The sequence below is a fragment of the Cydia fagiglandana genome, chromosome 21, assembly GCF_963556715.1.
Source record: "Cydia fagiglandana chromosome 21, ilCydFagi1.1, whole genome shotgun sequence".
Classification (NCBI taxonomy): Eukaryota; Metazoa; Arthropoda; class Insecta; order Lepidoptera; family Tortricidae; genus Cydia; species Cydia fagiglandana.
The window spans coordinates 9,151,905-9,169,468 of NC_085952.1; the positions used below are offsets into that span (position 1 = coordinate 9,151,905).

General features: G+C 38.3%; 2 protein-coding genes across 2 annotated transcripts in view; one reads left to right on the top strand and one right to left on the bottom strand.

Moving 5' to 3' along the window:
* Window positions 1–17,564, top strand: part of LOC134675189 (dopamine receptor 1) — a 195,026-nt gene that overhangs the window by 113,699 nt on the left and 63,763 nt on the right. The gene's annotated exons all lie outside the window — the stretch shown is intronic.
* Window positions 5,092–6,886, bottom strand: LOC134675329 (alpha-(1,3)-fucosyltransferase C-like). The gene is made up of 2 exons (XM_063533535.1): window positions 5,982–6,886; window positions 5,092–5,467 (listed from the first exon to the last, which is right to left on the bottom strand). The coding sequence occupies exons 1-2, from the start codon at window positions 6,851–6,853 to the stop codon at window positions 5,092–5,094; spliced, it is 1,248 nt and encodes a 415-aa protein (XP_063389605.1). The 5' UTR covers window positions 6,854–6,886.

Sequence of the window (17,564 nt, forward strand, 5' to 3'; positions counted from 1 at the left end):
GGGGCGGAAAAGTTCTCGAGTGGCGACCACGTACCGGAAGGCGCAGCGTGGGTAGACCCCCCACAAGGTGGACTGACGACCTGGCCCCAATTTCACATCGGTGACAGGTGCGGCAATTGTAAAATCACTGTTGCTGACGTCACAGGCATCTATGGGCTACGATTACCACTTACCATCGGGCGGGCCGTATTCCTTTTTGCCACCATCATTGTATTATTAAAAAAAACTTAATTATATCGGAAAAAAACATATATTTCTCTTGCTAAGTTTATGATAATTGTCAAAGATTTAGAAGAATTGTAGGTAATTCTTGACAGGTACTGAGTTATCCCATCAAAAACATAAATGTAAAAAAGGAGAGCCAAGTTCAATACAAAAATTATGCTTGGCTGTGGGGTTCGCCGCAAAAAGAATGGAGATCTAAATGAGTGCCAAGTTCTATGCAAAATCCAAATATGTATTTATAGGAACAAAATAACATTATAAACAAGTATTAAACTCTACTTCTTTGCTTTATTGGATACCTATAACAATTGCTATTATTTAAAAAAAAAAGTGAGATCTTAAAGCAGGTTAGATTTGACTTGGCCAGTTTTCATTACATCAGTCATTTTATAAAGTTATTCAACATATATATTTTGTAATTCTGATAAAAACTGGCCAAGCCAAATCTAACCTACTTTAAGATCTCACATTTTTTTTTAAATAACAGCAATTGTTATAGGTATCCAATAAAGCAAAGAAATAGAGTTTAATACTTGTTTATAATGTTATTTTGTTCCTATAAATACATATTTGGATTTTGCATAGAACTTGGCACTCATTTAGATCTCCATTCTTTTTGCGGCGAACCCCACAGCCAAGCATAATTTTTGTATTGAACTTGGCTCTCCTTTTTTACATTTATGTTTTTGATGGGATATCAATACTTTTTGTAAAGAAAACTAGGCAGGTATTGAGATTTAATGTTTTTTCTTGTGTTTCCGCTGCATGTTTTTTACTTCTATTCTTTGTATTAATTATGTGGTGCCGCGCACCGCCAACGACACACCGTTGGCCGGTTGTTTAGCGCGTATTACAGGTTTTTTGTATGGGGACCCCCCCCTATTTTTTTACTTTTTTTAATTTTAGATTTTTTCCTACGCTTTCACACAATAACTGAGCTGGATTCCAAATTTCATCCTTCTAGGTCATCTGGAAGTAGGTTAGGTTTAGGTACTTATATGTCAGTCACAATAAAAAATGTTTTTTTTGTATGGGGACCCCCCCTATTTTATAACTTTTTTTTATTTTTAGATTTTTTCCTACGCTTTCACACAATAACTGAGCTGGATTCCAAATTTCATCCTTCTAGGTCATCTGGAAGTAGGTTAGGTTTAGGTACTATAAGTCTGTCAGTCAGTCTTAAAATTTATTACTTTTTGACCTTCATATTATCTTTATAACCGTTTGAGCTAGCTTCATGAAATTTGGGCTTCTAGATGTCCTTATGGATATAATTAAACACACGTAGTTTTATGTGTGTACGTTAAAGATGTTTTGAGTTATAGAAGGGTCAAAAGTGGCACCAAGTGGTTCGTGTAATATTACACTTGGCGCTGGCTAGCCAGTTCCTTTGCTTGAACTTGGCTTGACACGCTGCCGCGTGTCTAGATATGTCGGAATTTCGTGACAATTGTAGTGTTTCTTGTGACAATTGTCATAAACTTAGCAAGAGAAATATCTGTTTTTTTTGATATAATAAAGTTTTTTTAATAATACAATGATGGTGGCAAACAGGAATACGGCCCGCTCGATGGTAAGCGGTAACCATAGCCCATGAATGCGTGTGACGTCAGCAACAGTGATGTTTTACAATTGTCGCACCTGTCACGTTGGTGAAACAGGGGCCTGCGGTAAAGGATGCGGAAGTCCGCTAGATGTGAGTGGCGCAAGACCGGTCATTGTGGCTTGGGGGAGGCCTATGTCCAGCAGCGGACGTTCTCTGGCTGATATGATGATGATGATGATGATGAAGCGAGGTGGATAGGGGCGGCAAAATCTGCATAGCCTACTGGCAGCCGCCACTGCTGATATGATAAGATCAGATAAGATAAGATAGATAGTATAATATAAGATAAGATAAGACAATCCCACCAAAAACATTCTGTAAAAAACTAGCCAAGTCTCGATGGAGCTGCTTGTTTATCTCTAAAAAGTAATGAAATCTAGACAAAGTCGTGCCAAGTCTAAGGTTCCTTACTGCGATTTCTTTATTATTATAGTTAATGTTGTGTGACTTGGTCGTTGAAGGGTACACAAGGGTACAAAACCAGGTGCTCCGTGACACCATTGCACCAATCTGTCGCCAGAACCGCTACCCATTGACGATGGAAAATTGCCACTTGGAAAACGTTGATTCAATAACCAGTCAATTGTAGGCTTGATAAAGCTGCGTATTTCAATAATACTTATGTATGGGCGAGCCTGAAACAAACACTTCTTTTTGGTGCAAAGGCAGATTGGTGCAATGGTGTCATGGAGCACCTGGTTTTGTACCCTTGTGTACCCTTCAACGGCCAAGTCACACAACATTAACTATAATAATAAAGAAATCGCAGTAAGGAACCTTAGACTTGGCACGACTTTGTCTAGATTTCATTACTTTTTAGAGATAAACAAGCAGCTCCATCGAGACTTGGCTAGTTTTTTACAGAATGTTTTTGGTGGGATTTCACTTCTTTTTGTAGAAGCGTGGGCATATTGATTTATTTTATTAGATTTTCTTATTTAACACATTTTTTTTCTTTTTAGGAGTAGTTTTTTTTATTATTACAAATCTTTCTTTTCTTTTTTTCCGGTTCTGATTCTTGTACAGTAGCAACAGTTTTTCGTATTGCCCATTCATTAAATCTAATAATTAAATAATAATCAGTAATCCGTCACTAATCATCATATAATGACTTGGCAATCGCACATAATGCTTTACTCGTACCGTACTCGTAAATATGTGTAATGCTCAAACTGCAATTAGCGCTAGCGTTGTGTTCAATTAGAATTATTTTTAATAGGTGACGATGATCCTTTTGTCATTATGCAGCCGTGCGATGGCCAAGTCATTATACGTATTACAAATTAAAGATATCTTATTGATACGGTTTTAACACCCCCTGGCACTGATTAAAATAACCGACTTGGTTTCACATTTCATCTCAAAACTTTTTTGTAGTAAAAGCGTTGCGAGACTTGCACCTTTTTACATGTAATGTTTTTGATGGGATCTCATCTCTTTTTGTAGGCAGTCCTTCTTTTCGGGTACTCATACCCATACTATGTATACACATATCATAACTAAACATATCTTCATTCATACTCACATCGTACACCGTAGAGTACCTTTACTTTACCTACTATTTGTAGGAACTGCAACAGTAACTTTGTAATATCATATATTTATATGGGATTACAAACTTACTTATGCAGTTCTTAGATCTTTAAAACGTGACTGATATTGCAATATTTTTAGGTTTTCCCTTTATGTGGCCATTAAACCCTAACTCTGTACCAAATTTCAGCTCTCTGAGTTTATGGGAAGTACTAGTTCTATTCTGATGATCATGAGTGAGTTTCATAAATGCGAAACTTTGCTTTCGCTTAACTTCGGAACTAAATGACCTACAGACTTGAAATTTTGGATTTTAAGTATGTGATTATAGCTTACTGGATGACCAAAATTTCTTCGTTCTGGTCTTATCCAGAGGTTCTCAAATAGGGGCCTGAAAATGCGGCGAAATGGTTCCAGTAAAAAATATATGGTACGGCAGTGTTTGCTTCGCGCTCGACTTGGCGGGGGCACTGCCGTGCCCCCCGATCTTTATTGATACAATACAGGAACACGTCGGATACAATTTTGTACAACATACAAAATACAAAAATATACATTACAGAATATTTAGACAGAAATATACACAACATAGTATAGTAATAGTGTAGTAGTGTATGTGAGGTGTGCAATAAAGAGTATTGTATTGTATTGTAATATCATTGATTCATAACAGGAGAATATTAAATCAAGATATACAATTATATTATATTACATTGTCATTGTTAATTCCATTATTTCGTTAAAAGTATAAAAGCATTTTGAGAGCAGCCACGACTCTAAACTCGTTTTAAAGGATTTGTGGGACGGGGCATCTCTGGTACGGTCGCCATCAGATATATCGGAGCGGCCAAGGTGTTCACAAATATCTGAGCACGCCTCTATTGTCAGTAGGGTGTTAGAGTGCGTGTTCAGATATTGTGAACACCTTGGCCGCTCCGATATATCTGATGGCGACTGTAACATTCCATTTCTAACCGCAACTGCACTACCGGTACTGAACGCGTCGCTGTCATTGTCAATTTCCATAGTACAATTGACAGTAGTGCAGCTGTCGTTGGTAATGGAAGTTTACCCTTATGCTATTTGGGAGGCGGTTGTATATCGCAGGGCCTGTGACGTAAACCAACTCGTCGGACCGTGTGATGGCTCCTCTACACGATGGGCCAACGCCGGCCACTCCAAGGGACGCATTTAAGCGTTAGAGGGAGCAAGTGATATTGCTCTCTCATTCTACCGCATGGCTGCGTCCCTTGGAGTGGCCGGCGCTGACCCATCGTTTAGAGGAGCCATGAGCTTGTGAAGCGGTGCAACTAGACGGTCTTCTTCCTCGCGTTATCCCGGCATTTCGCCACGGCTCATGAGAGCCTGGAGTCCGCTGGACAACTAATCCCATGATTTGACGTAGGCACTAGTTTTTACGAAAGCAACTGCCATCTGACCTTTCAACACAGAGGGTAAACTAGGCCTTATTGGGATTAGTCCGGTTTCCTCACGATGTTTTCCTTCACCGAAAAGCGACTGGTAAATATCAAATGATATTTCGTACATCAGTTCCGAAAAACTCATTGGTACGAGCCGGGGTTTGAACCCGCGACCTCCATCCAGATTGCAAGTCGCACGCTCTCACCGCTAGGCCATCAGCGCTTCCATCAGTGCAACTAGACGGTCTCGATGTCAATTATTTCGTAGATTACGTGACGTCACTATGCCTTTACGTTTAAATTTATTTATATTTCAGTGGGTAAGGGTAAGGGTAAGGTTTCGGTATCAAAAGTAGACATGGTAGTATTGGATAAAGTTTCGTTAGATGGTTCTCTTGGAGGTGAGTGGCGAGCCTCACACAATTCGTCATACTCTGAATTCCACCACAACCGAAATGATTTATGCCTGTCTTCCCTTGCCATAAGCTCCTTGTTATTCATGGCTGCACAAAGCTGACAATGGTACGCACGCGCGTTTGGTGGGATGTACAGGGCTTCGTAATCTCTGTTGTTATAGAAATCTCTATATTGATCGGGGTTGTTAACATGGTATGCTATTAAGGCGGCAAGACTTTCGGGCTTATATTTTCGAGCGTTGAGGTAGGTTCCCAGCGGCAAAATTCTAAAAAAAACGCATTTTAAGTAGTATGTATCTAGAAGTTAGTATTCATAACGAAGTTAAAATATGCCTCAGCGAACTCGACGCCGTCTATTAGGGCTCCTCTACACGATGGGCCAACGCCGGCCACTCCAAGGGACGCAGCCATGCGGTAGAATGAGATAGCAATATCACTTGCTCCCTCTAACGCATAAATGCGTCCCTTGGAGTGGCCGGCGTTGGCCCATCGTGTAGAGGAGCCATTATCCGTTTTACAAACGGGTTCAATAAAAATATTAAAATAAATTCGCTGTAGACCCGTCTATACAAGAGAGTTAATATGGGTTAATAAATGGGTGAATTTAAATAAATGACTTTAAACCTTTTAAGTTGTAATAGGGATGACGACACATGTTGAATTGTACAAAATCCAGTAAAATAGATAGCAAATGAGCAATTTATCACAATAATGCGGTTATTAAAATAATATATGGAATACAATTATTTAATTTGATGATCTTAAATTAAAGTTACTAACCTGAAATAATTTTCAAGACCGTCCACAATCGGAACGCTGTTCTGTGCTAGTGGGCATTGATTAAGTACATTATCAAACGGTTCAAAATCTAAATAGAAAAAGTATTCATCTCTCAACAAATCATTTTCCTTCCTTTTTTCTTTTGGCGAATTGGAGTTCTCTCCGCAACCATAAATATCTAAAGTTTGACCGTACGTTGCAAGAGATTTTTTCAATTCTGTGACGTATTCAAATTGTTTCTCCCTGTCGGTGCAGTTTGATACAAACCAAACAACAGCTTTATTCTTTTTACTTAAATCCGGTAACTGTTCGCGTCCAATACGATGTTTGCAAGCCGTAAACATTTTTTGCCGAAGACTGTTCGCTTCCGAAGAGATCTCTATATCTGAAGTATCCTTAAAAGTTGCTGTCAAATGAAAGAAGCCATCAAATACATCACTGCAAACTGGTTTTATCTCCTTGCAATCCTTTACTGTGAGGTTACAAAAAGGTTCGGCGAATACGAAAATGTATTTTGGCTGATTGGTCAATGACTGATTTGGATCTATTTCAGGGAGATCATCTTTGAACATATCAATGTTATGTCCGTTGAATAGTATAGCGTCGAATCTACTTACATTTCCTTTGCCAAAGAAATCTTTATCATCTGTGAGGTAGCAATTTTGAAACGTACAATTACTTTCAATAAACATGTTAAATTCAGTTAACATGGGTTGTCCGTCTACACGTCTTGTATTAATTACTCTATTGTGTGTATATTCTTTAGTATTCGTCCATATTAGTAAGAACTTCGTTATATTAGCTGTCATCGTCAATGGTTTGATGGTTATCCAAATGTAAAGAAATAAAAGTGTTTTGCTGAACGGCAGCATAATGTCTTTCACCGTGCTATATAGGTAGGTACTACATAGTCGTAAATGCTGAGAAAACTATAAATCAGATTATAAATAACCGGCCAAGTACGAGTCGGACTCGCGCACGAAGGCTATCTTACCATTACGCAAAAAAACGGCAAAAAAATCATGTTTCTTGGATGGGAGCCCCACTTAAATATTTATTATCTTCTGCTTTTAGTATTTGTTGTTATTGATTCGGACAAGTTAAAAAAACTGTGAACCGTGACATATTTCATGCTAAAAGGGGAGTTGCGTCAAGGGGAGGGAATGGGACACTAGTGTGCATAAAGCACCATAACCAAAGGTATCATACTACATTCATTGAATGCTGGCTATAATTTGTTTTTCAAAAAACACAATTTGACTTATTATAGCGGCAACAGAAATACATCATCTGTGAAAATTTCAACTGCTTAGCTATCGCGATTCATGAAATACAGCCTGGTGACAGACAGACAACAAACAAACAAACGGACAGCGGAGTCTTAGTTATAGGGTCTAGTTTTTACCCTTTGGGTACAGAACTCTAACAGAACTCTAAAATTGCATTGCGGTAGTAAACTCGCTATCGTAGCTCTATAAGTTATTGTTTCTTAGGTATTAAAGATAGCGGTATTGGGTTCAGATTCTTGACAGTTGCACCTGTGCCTGATTCAAACTTTAAGACACGTCAAAAATTTGCTAAAGACATGATATGGATCGGATATGTCATTGTCAAAGGTGACGTTTTTGTTTGAAAAATGAGACGCTGACATATCCGTATTTATAATTATTGTATCTGTAGCAAATTTTGGTCGTATCCTAAAGTGTGAATCGGGCCGTACATTTGATATTACTTCAAAAATATCAATATATTTTAATAACTTCATTATCTTCCGTCATTTCTGAGTCTATCATTCTGATCAATTCACTGTTAGTAGTAATGTCATTTGTAGTATCATTACTTTGACATAAGTAACTCCGATACTGTAGGAAGATATTTAAATAAACTTCATTACTTGCCGTCATTCCTTCATGACAATCCCTACACTATTACTAATAAACGTCATTCCTTCAAAGGAATCAATATCAGTATTCATGATGGTGTCCGGCCCATATATAGAGAAACGGTGCTGGCTATAAATTGTTTGTCTTCCCCATACATTAAAATTTAATTTGACTTGCTTTATGTCACTTGCTGCAGTTGCGTTGTCAATTAAACCTTTTTAGAGTTAGGCCATGGAAAGTCTGCAGAGATTTTGACAGCATACGCAGTGCGGGTGTTATTCTAAACGTCAAACTTCTATCAAATTATGACGTATAAATAACACTGGCACTGCGTGTGCTGTCAAAATCTCTGCAGACTTTTCTTGATCTAACTCTAACATAACTTTATCAAGTATTTTTGCGCAATATGGACAGGAGTCCCGACAGTGGAACTAAAAATGTACAACTAACTACGCAGCACCCCGAAATGTTCAAACGGCGAATATGAATGACCCGCTGAATGGACGGGGTACAGTGCGCTCGCGCGGAAAATTCTTCCATTCCAACGGATTTTCTCACCCAACACCGGCTTTGAACTTATTTTCCGCTCTGCTATTTTCTTGCTCTGGAAAACGTTTTTCTTTAACGCACCTTTGTTGGTGAATGGAAACATGGCGGGCAATGGAATAACTGGTTGATTTGAGGGATATCAGGGTTTTGGGATTGTATTTCATGTTTATGCGAAAGAAATTCTTATAAGCTTTCAAACCCTTTTTAACTTCATAAAAGGTGAATTCTCTTCTCTTCTTACTGAAAGGTTTCGTTGTACAAATAGGCTACTGTAAAGAACGAGCCAGCAGTTTTGCTTCTATGTTGATTTCAAGCCAGTCAGGACTTCTGCTTTTATACATATTATATATTTAACTTAAGTATTTGAATATAATTTTTACCTCGTTAGGATAGATGACGATAGACGCGAAATATACTAATATACAATTTCATAAGAAAAACAAATAAAAAGCTTGACTAGCCTGTAGGGTTAATATGGTCGGCTCTTTATCATTTGTCACCATGTCTGTCACGTTCTAACAAATATGTAAGTGCGAAAGTGATACATGGCATGACAGGTGATAAAATGCGACTATTATACCGCTATCGCTACTGAGTAGATAATTAGCCATATATCCAGCAATTTTTTTGCTGGCCTGTTTTACGGAAAATTCTTAAACTACCTATATTTTACATCCGGACTGAAGAATTATTTTGATATAAAATGTCGGCGATTTCCATTTTAATCTTAAGTCTAACCCGACCTGTGTAATGCGAGGAGTATCTGTTTCTGTTATTATTATAAAAATGGCTGTACAGTTTTATTTTACACGGTTAGTTAAAAGTCGCACCTGTCACCGTGGTGAAAATAGGGGCTAACTGTCATCCCTATTTTATTATAAAAGAAGAAGTAGAGGTCGCTGAGAGCGAGTGGAGCGACGTGTGGTTAGTGTAACGTTGCGTGTAACGAAACGTTACACTATCAATCTTCATACCATTTCTGGCACCATACAAATTCTAAATTCCCTTTTCAAATTTAAATCCTACTCCAAATTTCATTCAATAATTTTATTTTCAGTTCGATCCAATCATTCTATCGATAAACATTATAATTTACTCTAACAGACTGTACCTACTTCAGTTTCTTAATACGGCCTAAAGCCTATCTAGTATTATGTTATTAAGTGAAACGTAATACATAAGTGCTGTACGGTACTATAGTGCTCGTCTAGTGGCCCTACACACCTTCCAGATATCTACATCATCATCAAGGCACATAATTATTGTAAGTTATAGTAACTTCTAACCTTCTATATAAGTAAATTACGAAAGTTTTTTTATACATATCTGTTAACACGTAACCTGTATTGTTACAGGTGCCTTTTTATTTAAATAAATAAATACCATCGTCGTCCTGGATTCTGCCTTTCATTCCCATCATCCCGGTGAGGCTCCACCAGCTGCCCCCTCACAGTTAGTGTCCAACACTCGGGTTGCGAGCCTTACACAATTCTTTATAATCAGGATTCCACCACCACCTAAACAATCTAATCGTATCTTCCTTCGCCATGATCCGCTCGTTATTGATGGCAGCACAAAGCTGGCAATAGTACGCATGCGCGTTAGGTGGTATGTACAGGGCCTCGTAATCTCTGTTGTTATAGAAATCAAGATATTTTTCGGGGTTGTTAACATAGTACGCTATTAAGGTGGCAAGACTTTCGGGCATGTATTTTTCAGCGTTGAAGTAGGTTCCCAGAGGCATGAATCTAAAAAAAAAACGCATTATAAGTATGTGTAGAGGTTCGTCTTCATAGCGAAGTCCTGAAAGTTTATGAATACGAACACCGTCTTACTCACACTGATCTTGAATCAAATTTAATCTTCTTTAATTTAATGATCTTTATTTTTTTACTAACCTGGAATAATTTTCAAGACCATACACAATAGGAACGCTGTTCTGTGCGAGTGGGCATTGATTTAGTACATTATCAAACGGTTCAAAATCTAAATAGAAAAAGTATTCATCTCTCAACAAATCGTTATCCGTCCTGTTTTCTTTTGGCGAATTAGAGTTATCTCCGCAACCATAAATATCTAAGGTATGACCATACACCGAAAGAGATTCTTTCAAATTTATGACGTATTTAAATTGATCCTCCTTGTCAGTGCAATTTGATACAAACCAAACAGCAGCTTTTTTCTTTTTACTTAAATCCGGTAACTGTTCTCGTCCAATATGAGGTTTGCATGCCATGAACATTCTTTGCCGAAGACTGTTCTCGTATGTAGAAAACACTATATCTGAATTATCCTTAAAAGTCGCTGTCAAATGAAAGAAGCCATCAAATACGTCACTGCAAACTGGTACTGTCTTCTTGCAATCTTTTACTGTTTTGTTACAAAAAGGTTCGGCGAATACGAAAATGTATTTTGGCTTTTTGGTCACAGCTGAATTTGGTTCTCTTTCAGGGAGATCATCTTTGAACATCTCAATATTACGTCCGTTGAATAGTATAGCGTCGAATCTATCTACATTTCCTTTGCCAAAAAAATCTTTATCATCTGTAATGTAGCAATTTTTAACTGGACAATTAGTTTCAGTAAACATCGTATGTCCGTCTACACGTCTTGTATTAATTACTTTATTGTGTATATACTCTTTAGTATTCGTCCACTTTAGTAAGAACTTCGTTATATTAGATGTCACCGTCATTGGTTTGATGGTTATACAAATGTAAAGAAATAAAAGTGTTTTGCTGAACGGCAGCATAATGACTTTCGCCGTGCGATGTAGGTACTACATAGTCGTAAATGCTGAGAAAACTATAAATCAGATTATAAATAACCGGCCAAGTACGAGTCGATTTCGCGCACGAAGGGTTCCGTACCATTACGCAAAAAAACGGCAATAAAATCACGTTTCTTGTATGGGAGCCCCACTTAAATATTTATTATATTCTGCTTTTAGTATTTGTTGTTGTTGATTCGGTCAAGTTTTTCGGTCAAATATAAAAAAAAACTGTCAACGTGCGTCAGGGGGAGGGGATGGGACACTAGAGTATCATACTACATTCTAGCTATAATTTGCTGGCTATAATTTGTTTTTCAAAAAACACAATATGAAGAATCATAATAATATAGCGGCAACTGAAATACATCATCTATATTTAGCTATCGTGGTTCATGAGATTCAGCCTGGTGACAGACAGACGGACAGCGGAGTCTTAGTAATAGAGTCTAGTTGTTACCCTTAGGGTAGGGTAGGGGAGAGGAGAACCCTAAAAAGTATTGCATTGCGGTAGTAAACTCGCTATCGTAGCTATATACTTACGTTTTGTTTCTTGGGTATAAAAGCTACCGGTGTATTGGGTTCAGATTCTGTTATTTCTTATTTTAAGATACGCACAAACACGCCTGATTCAAATTTTAAGACACGTACAAAATTTGCTAAATATACTAAGTATATGAAACGGACAGTATGTCAATGTCAAAAGTGACGATTTTGTTTGAAGACCGTGATGTTTCTTCAAACAAAAACGTCACTTTTGAGACTGACATATCCGTTTCATATAGTATCTTTATCATATTTTCGTCACCTGTGTCGCCAGTGTCACCTCGGCACTCACTCCTTTCTTTCTAATATCCTCTTTCACACAATCCATTCACCATTTTTTGGGTCTAGCATCCGCTCTCCGTCCATCAACATTCATCCCTTTTGCCTATATGGCATTCATCCCTCCTCATTACATGCCCATACCACGCTAACCTACTACTCCTCATCTTTTCCGTTACTGGTGCTACTTTGAAACTTCTTTTTTATAATACTTATTCTTAATCCGATCCTTTCTCGTCACTCCACACATCCATCTCAACATTCTCATTTCCACTGCGTGCACTCTTCTTTCTTCTGCCACTTTTGTGGCCCAGTATTCTGATCCATACATTACAACAGGTCTCATACTCGTTAATTCATACAGCCAATTTTCATTCTCACGATCGTCCTGTAGATTTTCCCAAGTCTTTCGTGGATCGCAAGTTGTACTAGAGAGCTGTCGCCATTTCATCCATAAAACACTTGGAATAAATAATAAATCTCGTGTTCTTGTAGATTTAAATTTTTAAGCTACATACCTAAAGGTGTGATATGTACCTACCTTTTCATAAAATGTGTTTGTCAGTTTTATAATAACTACCACTGTCGTATTTATGTAAGCTAATTAAAATCCACGAAACAGTCAATTAAAAAATATCTGCAGTTCAAAACGAAACGAGAGTATTTTGCGAGAGTCGCTAACGAATTTACTGAAAATCGGGGCCAGATTTAATGTGCAGATTTGGTCGCTGATGGATTTACACAAAGTGAGGCTTCGCAAAAATAAACTTTACGTTTTCAGGATTTGAGGCTCGAGGTAAATTGTATTTAGGAACTCTTTGGGAACATACGTTACCTTAATTGGTAGTACTTATTCCAGAGGACAAACGTGGGAGTTTAGGTACCATTTTACTAAAGTGGTAAATTTAATGACAGATTGAAAACAAAAAATAAATACGTAAACTAGATATAGTGTCATAACTGTCTCCCTTTTTTTGTGCCACATGGTAGCATTATTATTTTCACATTTGGCACCGTCACTGCGCTCAGAATTCAATGTACGGCCTCGCCGTAAATACGTCATTTTGCTCCCTTGTAATACAATCTACCTACTCAGTCAAGTCAGGCAAGAGAATTAAAGTATTGTCTAAACTGTGAGAGTGACTGAAAGTATGGAATGCGACTGTTACTTAGAAATGCTCCATGTCAAAGAGCTAAATTAACTTTTTAAGTAAGCTTATTTCTCTTCTCCATTTTATTAAAAACTATTTTAATTAGCAGTAGAACGATCTCCATAAGAAGATTAAAATTCTCTTTACTGCAAACGGCGGGTCAGAAAGTACGATGTCAAAGTGTAGGAGTTATGTTCACTTGCAATTTATTTACGTTGAGTTACAGCTTTTCTCTTACAGTTGTACAGTTACTAGAAGTGTTTGAACAAATTAAAGTATTTTTCAGAAAAATATTTTTTTTTGTTTTTATCAAGTAGAAACACTACTATATAAATATATTTATATAATCGTCGTTGCGCTTACCAAATCTGATATGTGCGAGATTTTAATCAAATGAATACCTTATATGTTTAGTTGCTAGGTATCTATTTGTCAATCAAAAATCGAACACATATCAGCTGTGGAAAGCGCAACGACGATATATATATATAGGAGGCGCCACAAGCCTTCAGTAGGAAGTGCATATACTTGGAAAAATTCGACCTATGCCGCTGTGGCTCGGTGGCCGAGTGGTACAGGCACCTGCCGCGATGGCAGAGGACGCTGGTTCGATTCCAGCCTGGGGCACTGAAGGCCTTGGTAAGTTTTCCTTAGTATATGACATTTATTTCAGCTATCTAGTGTATTTAGGAACGTATTCCTAAATAGTCTACCCGGGAATATTCGGCATGAGCCAAATAAGAAAATATTCAAACGCGCATTAAAATTGTACCTACTGCAAACACTTAAGTGAATTACACGAGTGCAAGTGTCACTTAAGTGCTTATATTAAGTAATATACGTACTTGAATTTTTTTATATGTGTATGTAGACACTTACCTGCAGGTAAACTGTAAATACAGTTTTGCAGGTATCTGTATAGATTTAAGCTCTGTACTGTGTATATAAAAAAAAATGCACATGTTACTCAGTAAATGCATCCCGCCGTCCCGCCGGTAATAGTGCAGCGTAAAAATTAGCGATTCCCTTAACTTGGCAATGTAAAAATGTGTGTGACCATAATAGCTATAAGACTTCTATAAGCTATAAAGTCAGACCGAGAAAAGTCTGCAGCAATGTTGAAAGCCCACGAAGTTCGTCATTTTAAACGTCAAACTTCTATGAAATTATGACGTATAAATAACACTTGCGCTAATACGTCGGCTATCAAAATCGCTGCAGACTTTTCTTGGTTTAACTCTAACACACTGACAGCTAATAGCAATGAAAGCTTGGTTCCGTAGGCAGCCTTTTGATACGGAACCTAAAGCAAACGCATTTGTGGTTCCAAACAGATTTTCTTGAACGGTTTACTCTACACACAGAGGGCCTCTTGAGACCACCGAGTGGTACTAAATCACTCTAGACGTCTACAAGCTATAATTTATTATCCTTACATTTCGAGCATAGTCCGGTCAATGACTGGTCCTAAGCCCAAATGTGTTTTTAAGAAAAAGCTATGATAATTCGGTAAATTGTGGACTTAATCACTCAAAATCAGTGGGGAGACACTCCTGACTTCGGGCAAACTCGGCTCCGTTCGGCGCAGCATAAATTATTAGGGGTAGCACTTAACGTCCTTTTGCACGATCTCAGATAAGATAATGACTTGAATTTCGACAACCCTAAATAGCCGAAAGGGATAGTGCCATACTTTACTCGATGCTACATTCGATATGGTTTGACTAAAGGAAAGGAGTAAGTAAGAATCTTGCCAATCACTAGTAAATTCATCATTCAGAGACAATTTCAATATGACTGTTTGTTCACATAGTCAGGCGTGTCTCACTCCGTGATTTCGTCGCTTTGCTACAGGTAGCTAAAAGTACATCCGTTCGGCCCCAATTTTGGGGTTTGCCATAAGCCGCGCGTGGCGCTGTCGTGTCGCCACCTAGCGGCCATATCTGTGCTGATCGTAACAGACGCGTTTTGTTAGAGAGTGTCTTCTGTACTAGTACTATTATTTATTCTGTGACATAGTTAGCAAGTTCCATACGGCCCAATTCGAACTTTAAGATACGTCAGTTAATAGATCTAGAAAAGATATGGATTAGAAATGTCAGTGTCAAAAGTGACGTTTTTGGTTGAAGAAGTCACATTTTATCTTATAGTTCATCATCATTTTAAAGTTCGAATTGGGCTGATAGCCACTTTACGGATTTAGTTAAATTATATTATATTCCTTTCTTACAAATACACAAGTCCGCCATTTGTACATTATATAATTATAATTTGTGCAATAAAATTTAAATAAATAAATAAATTTTACCCAAACGGAGATGGTGAGATGACCTGGACAGCTTCCTGAACAACAGGCCGGAGGAAGCACCAAATCGGGATTCGTGGAAATTAAAGGGAGAGGCCTTTGCCCAGCACTGGGACACTCAAATAGGCTGGAAAAAAAAGTCAAAATGACAGATAAAGACAAACGATTAGCTAGTCGAGGTTTGAAGCGCGTTTATGAATAAGGGGTTATGTCTATTAGGTACCGAACGAATGAAAACTGACATCGAGGTCGATTCTAATAAAACAATTTGTTATGGTTTTGATATGACCTTGACCATCGTCTTGGTGATCGGCGCGCATCTCATGGCTCCTCTACACGATGGGCCAACGCCGGCCACTCCAAGGGACGCCGCCATGCGGTAGAATAAGATAGCAATATCACTTGCTCCCTCTAACGCATAAATGCGTCCCTTGGAGTGGCCGGCGTTGGCCCATCGTGTAGAGGAGACATCACGCACGACTTTCACTTCATTTCGCATGCACCAATCAGCATGTAACCCAAAGAGCGATGGAAAGAAGAATGGTAGGAATTTCACTTAGGGACAGGAAAACAAACAAGTGGCTTCAAGAACACAGCAAAGTCACTGATGTAACCAGACGAATGGCGAAACTGAAGTGGGAGCACAGAGCGGATACGCCATACATCGAAAATATTTTGCGTTTATATGTGTGCACGGCACGTCTGTACACGCGTCATTGTGTGAGTAAGTGGCTTAGGGCTCACTCGTGCGGCGCGCGGGGAAGGCGAAGCCGAGGCTTGCCGAGGCCGGCCGAAGGACACGACGAGCGGCCCGCTGCGTTGCATAATTCGACCGAAATACGTAAAAAAAACAAAATATAGGTTTATGTTTTATTTCGCTCCAATTGTTGAATTGGCTTTGTCAGTTTATAGTCCTGCACGTACTTTGACTTTCAACACGCCATTATTAAATGTACCTTATTGTTGATGCCTATTGATTATTTTATATAACATACATAATTAATTTTTAAATTATTAAAATTAAATTAAAAATCAAACGCGAATGTCCCGCGACCAACAAGTTCTTTTTTGTGAAAAGAGTGTTAAACTAAAAATAAAACATTTACGAGGAATATCTGTGTAGAAGGTCTAGTTACCTTAGGTACTTTAAATATTAAATGTTGGCTTAGCATTCACAAATTCAACGAACGGGTTTTAATTCATATGATATTATTATTTTTACGCAAAAGTATAGTCTTATTTACTGATACATATTTCGTCTCTTTGGAAAACTATATTATTATTCATTTCTACAATAAGTAGGTACCCGTACATCGCACAATACACCGGCATTTTGAACGTTGCGTCATCGCGTCGCGGCGTCGCTAGCCGAACTGAGCGTACGTCAGGAGTCCGTCAGAACTCAGTCGCGGGGCGAGGTAATCCGAGTCGGGGCGGGGCGGTGCGTGTCCTTTCTGTATGATAATACTATTACTAATTATTCTGTGGTGGGAGTGGGCTGGACATGTCGCCCGGAAAGATGACGTGGTGTAAGAGGCTGGTAGAGTGGAGACCTTGGGGACAGTCACGCCCAGTAGGAAAATCAAAGATGCGTTGGTATGACGACATCAAAAGACCAGCTGGATCAAAATGGGTACCAAGGGCACAAAATGGATCAGAATGGCAAAAATTGAAGGAGGCCTACATCTCAAAGATTGAAAAGGGCTAAAAAGAAGAGAAGAAGAAGAAGAATCAGCATGAGCGATCTTCAACGTCGTATCAAGATAAAATCAAAACCATAACCAGTCTTTAAATCTGAATCAGCCTTCTGTAATCCCACAAATGAAAACTGACACGGACTATTTGTAAGTAACATTGTTCTAATAATAGTTTCAGCCTTGGTTCGTTTGTCTTTGTAGCATCGAATCGGGTCGCCTAATGGTGTCGGACAATAGACTAGACATCATGTTTGATCGCTAGTTAAATATAGTTCACACGAAAATAACTAGCAATGTAACTGAGAGTTTCTTTTATTTTGTGCCATTTTTATATATTGTGACCTTTTTTGCCACTTTTGTGTTATCGGGTCGCCTAAAATGGTGTCGGACAATAGACTAGACA

Bases quoted from the DNA above. Each gene is read 5' to 3' on its own strand.
- LOC134675329 (XM_063533535.1), bottom strand. From the start codon at position 6,853: ATGCTGCCGTTCAGCAAAACACTTTTATTTCTTTACATTTGGATAACC. The intron at 5,468-5,981 runs GTTAGTAACTTT...CGTTTTTTTTAG, and splicing joins GGTCTTGAAAATTATTTCAG to AATTTTGCCGCTGGGAACCT.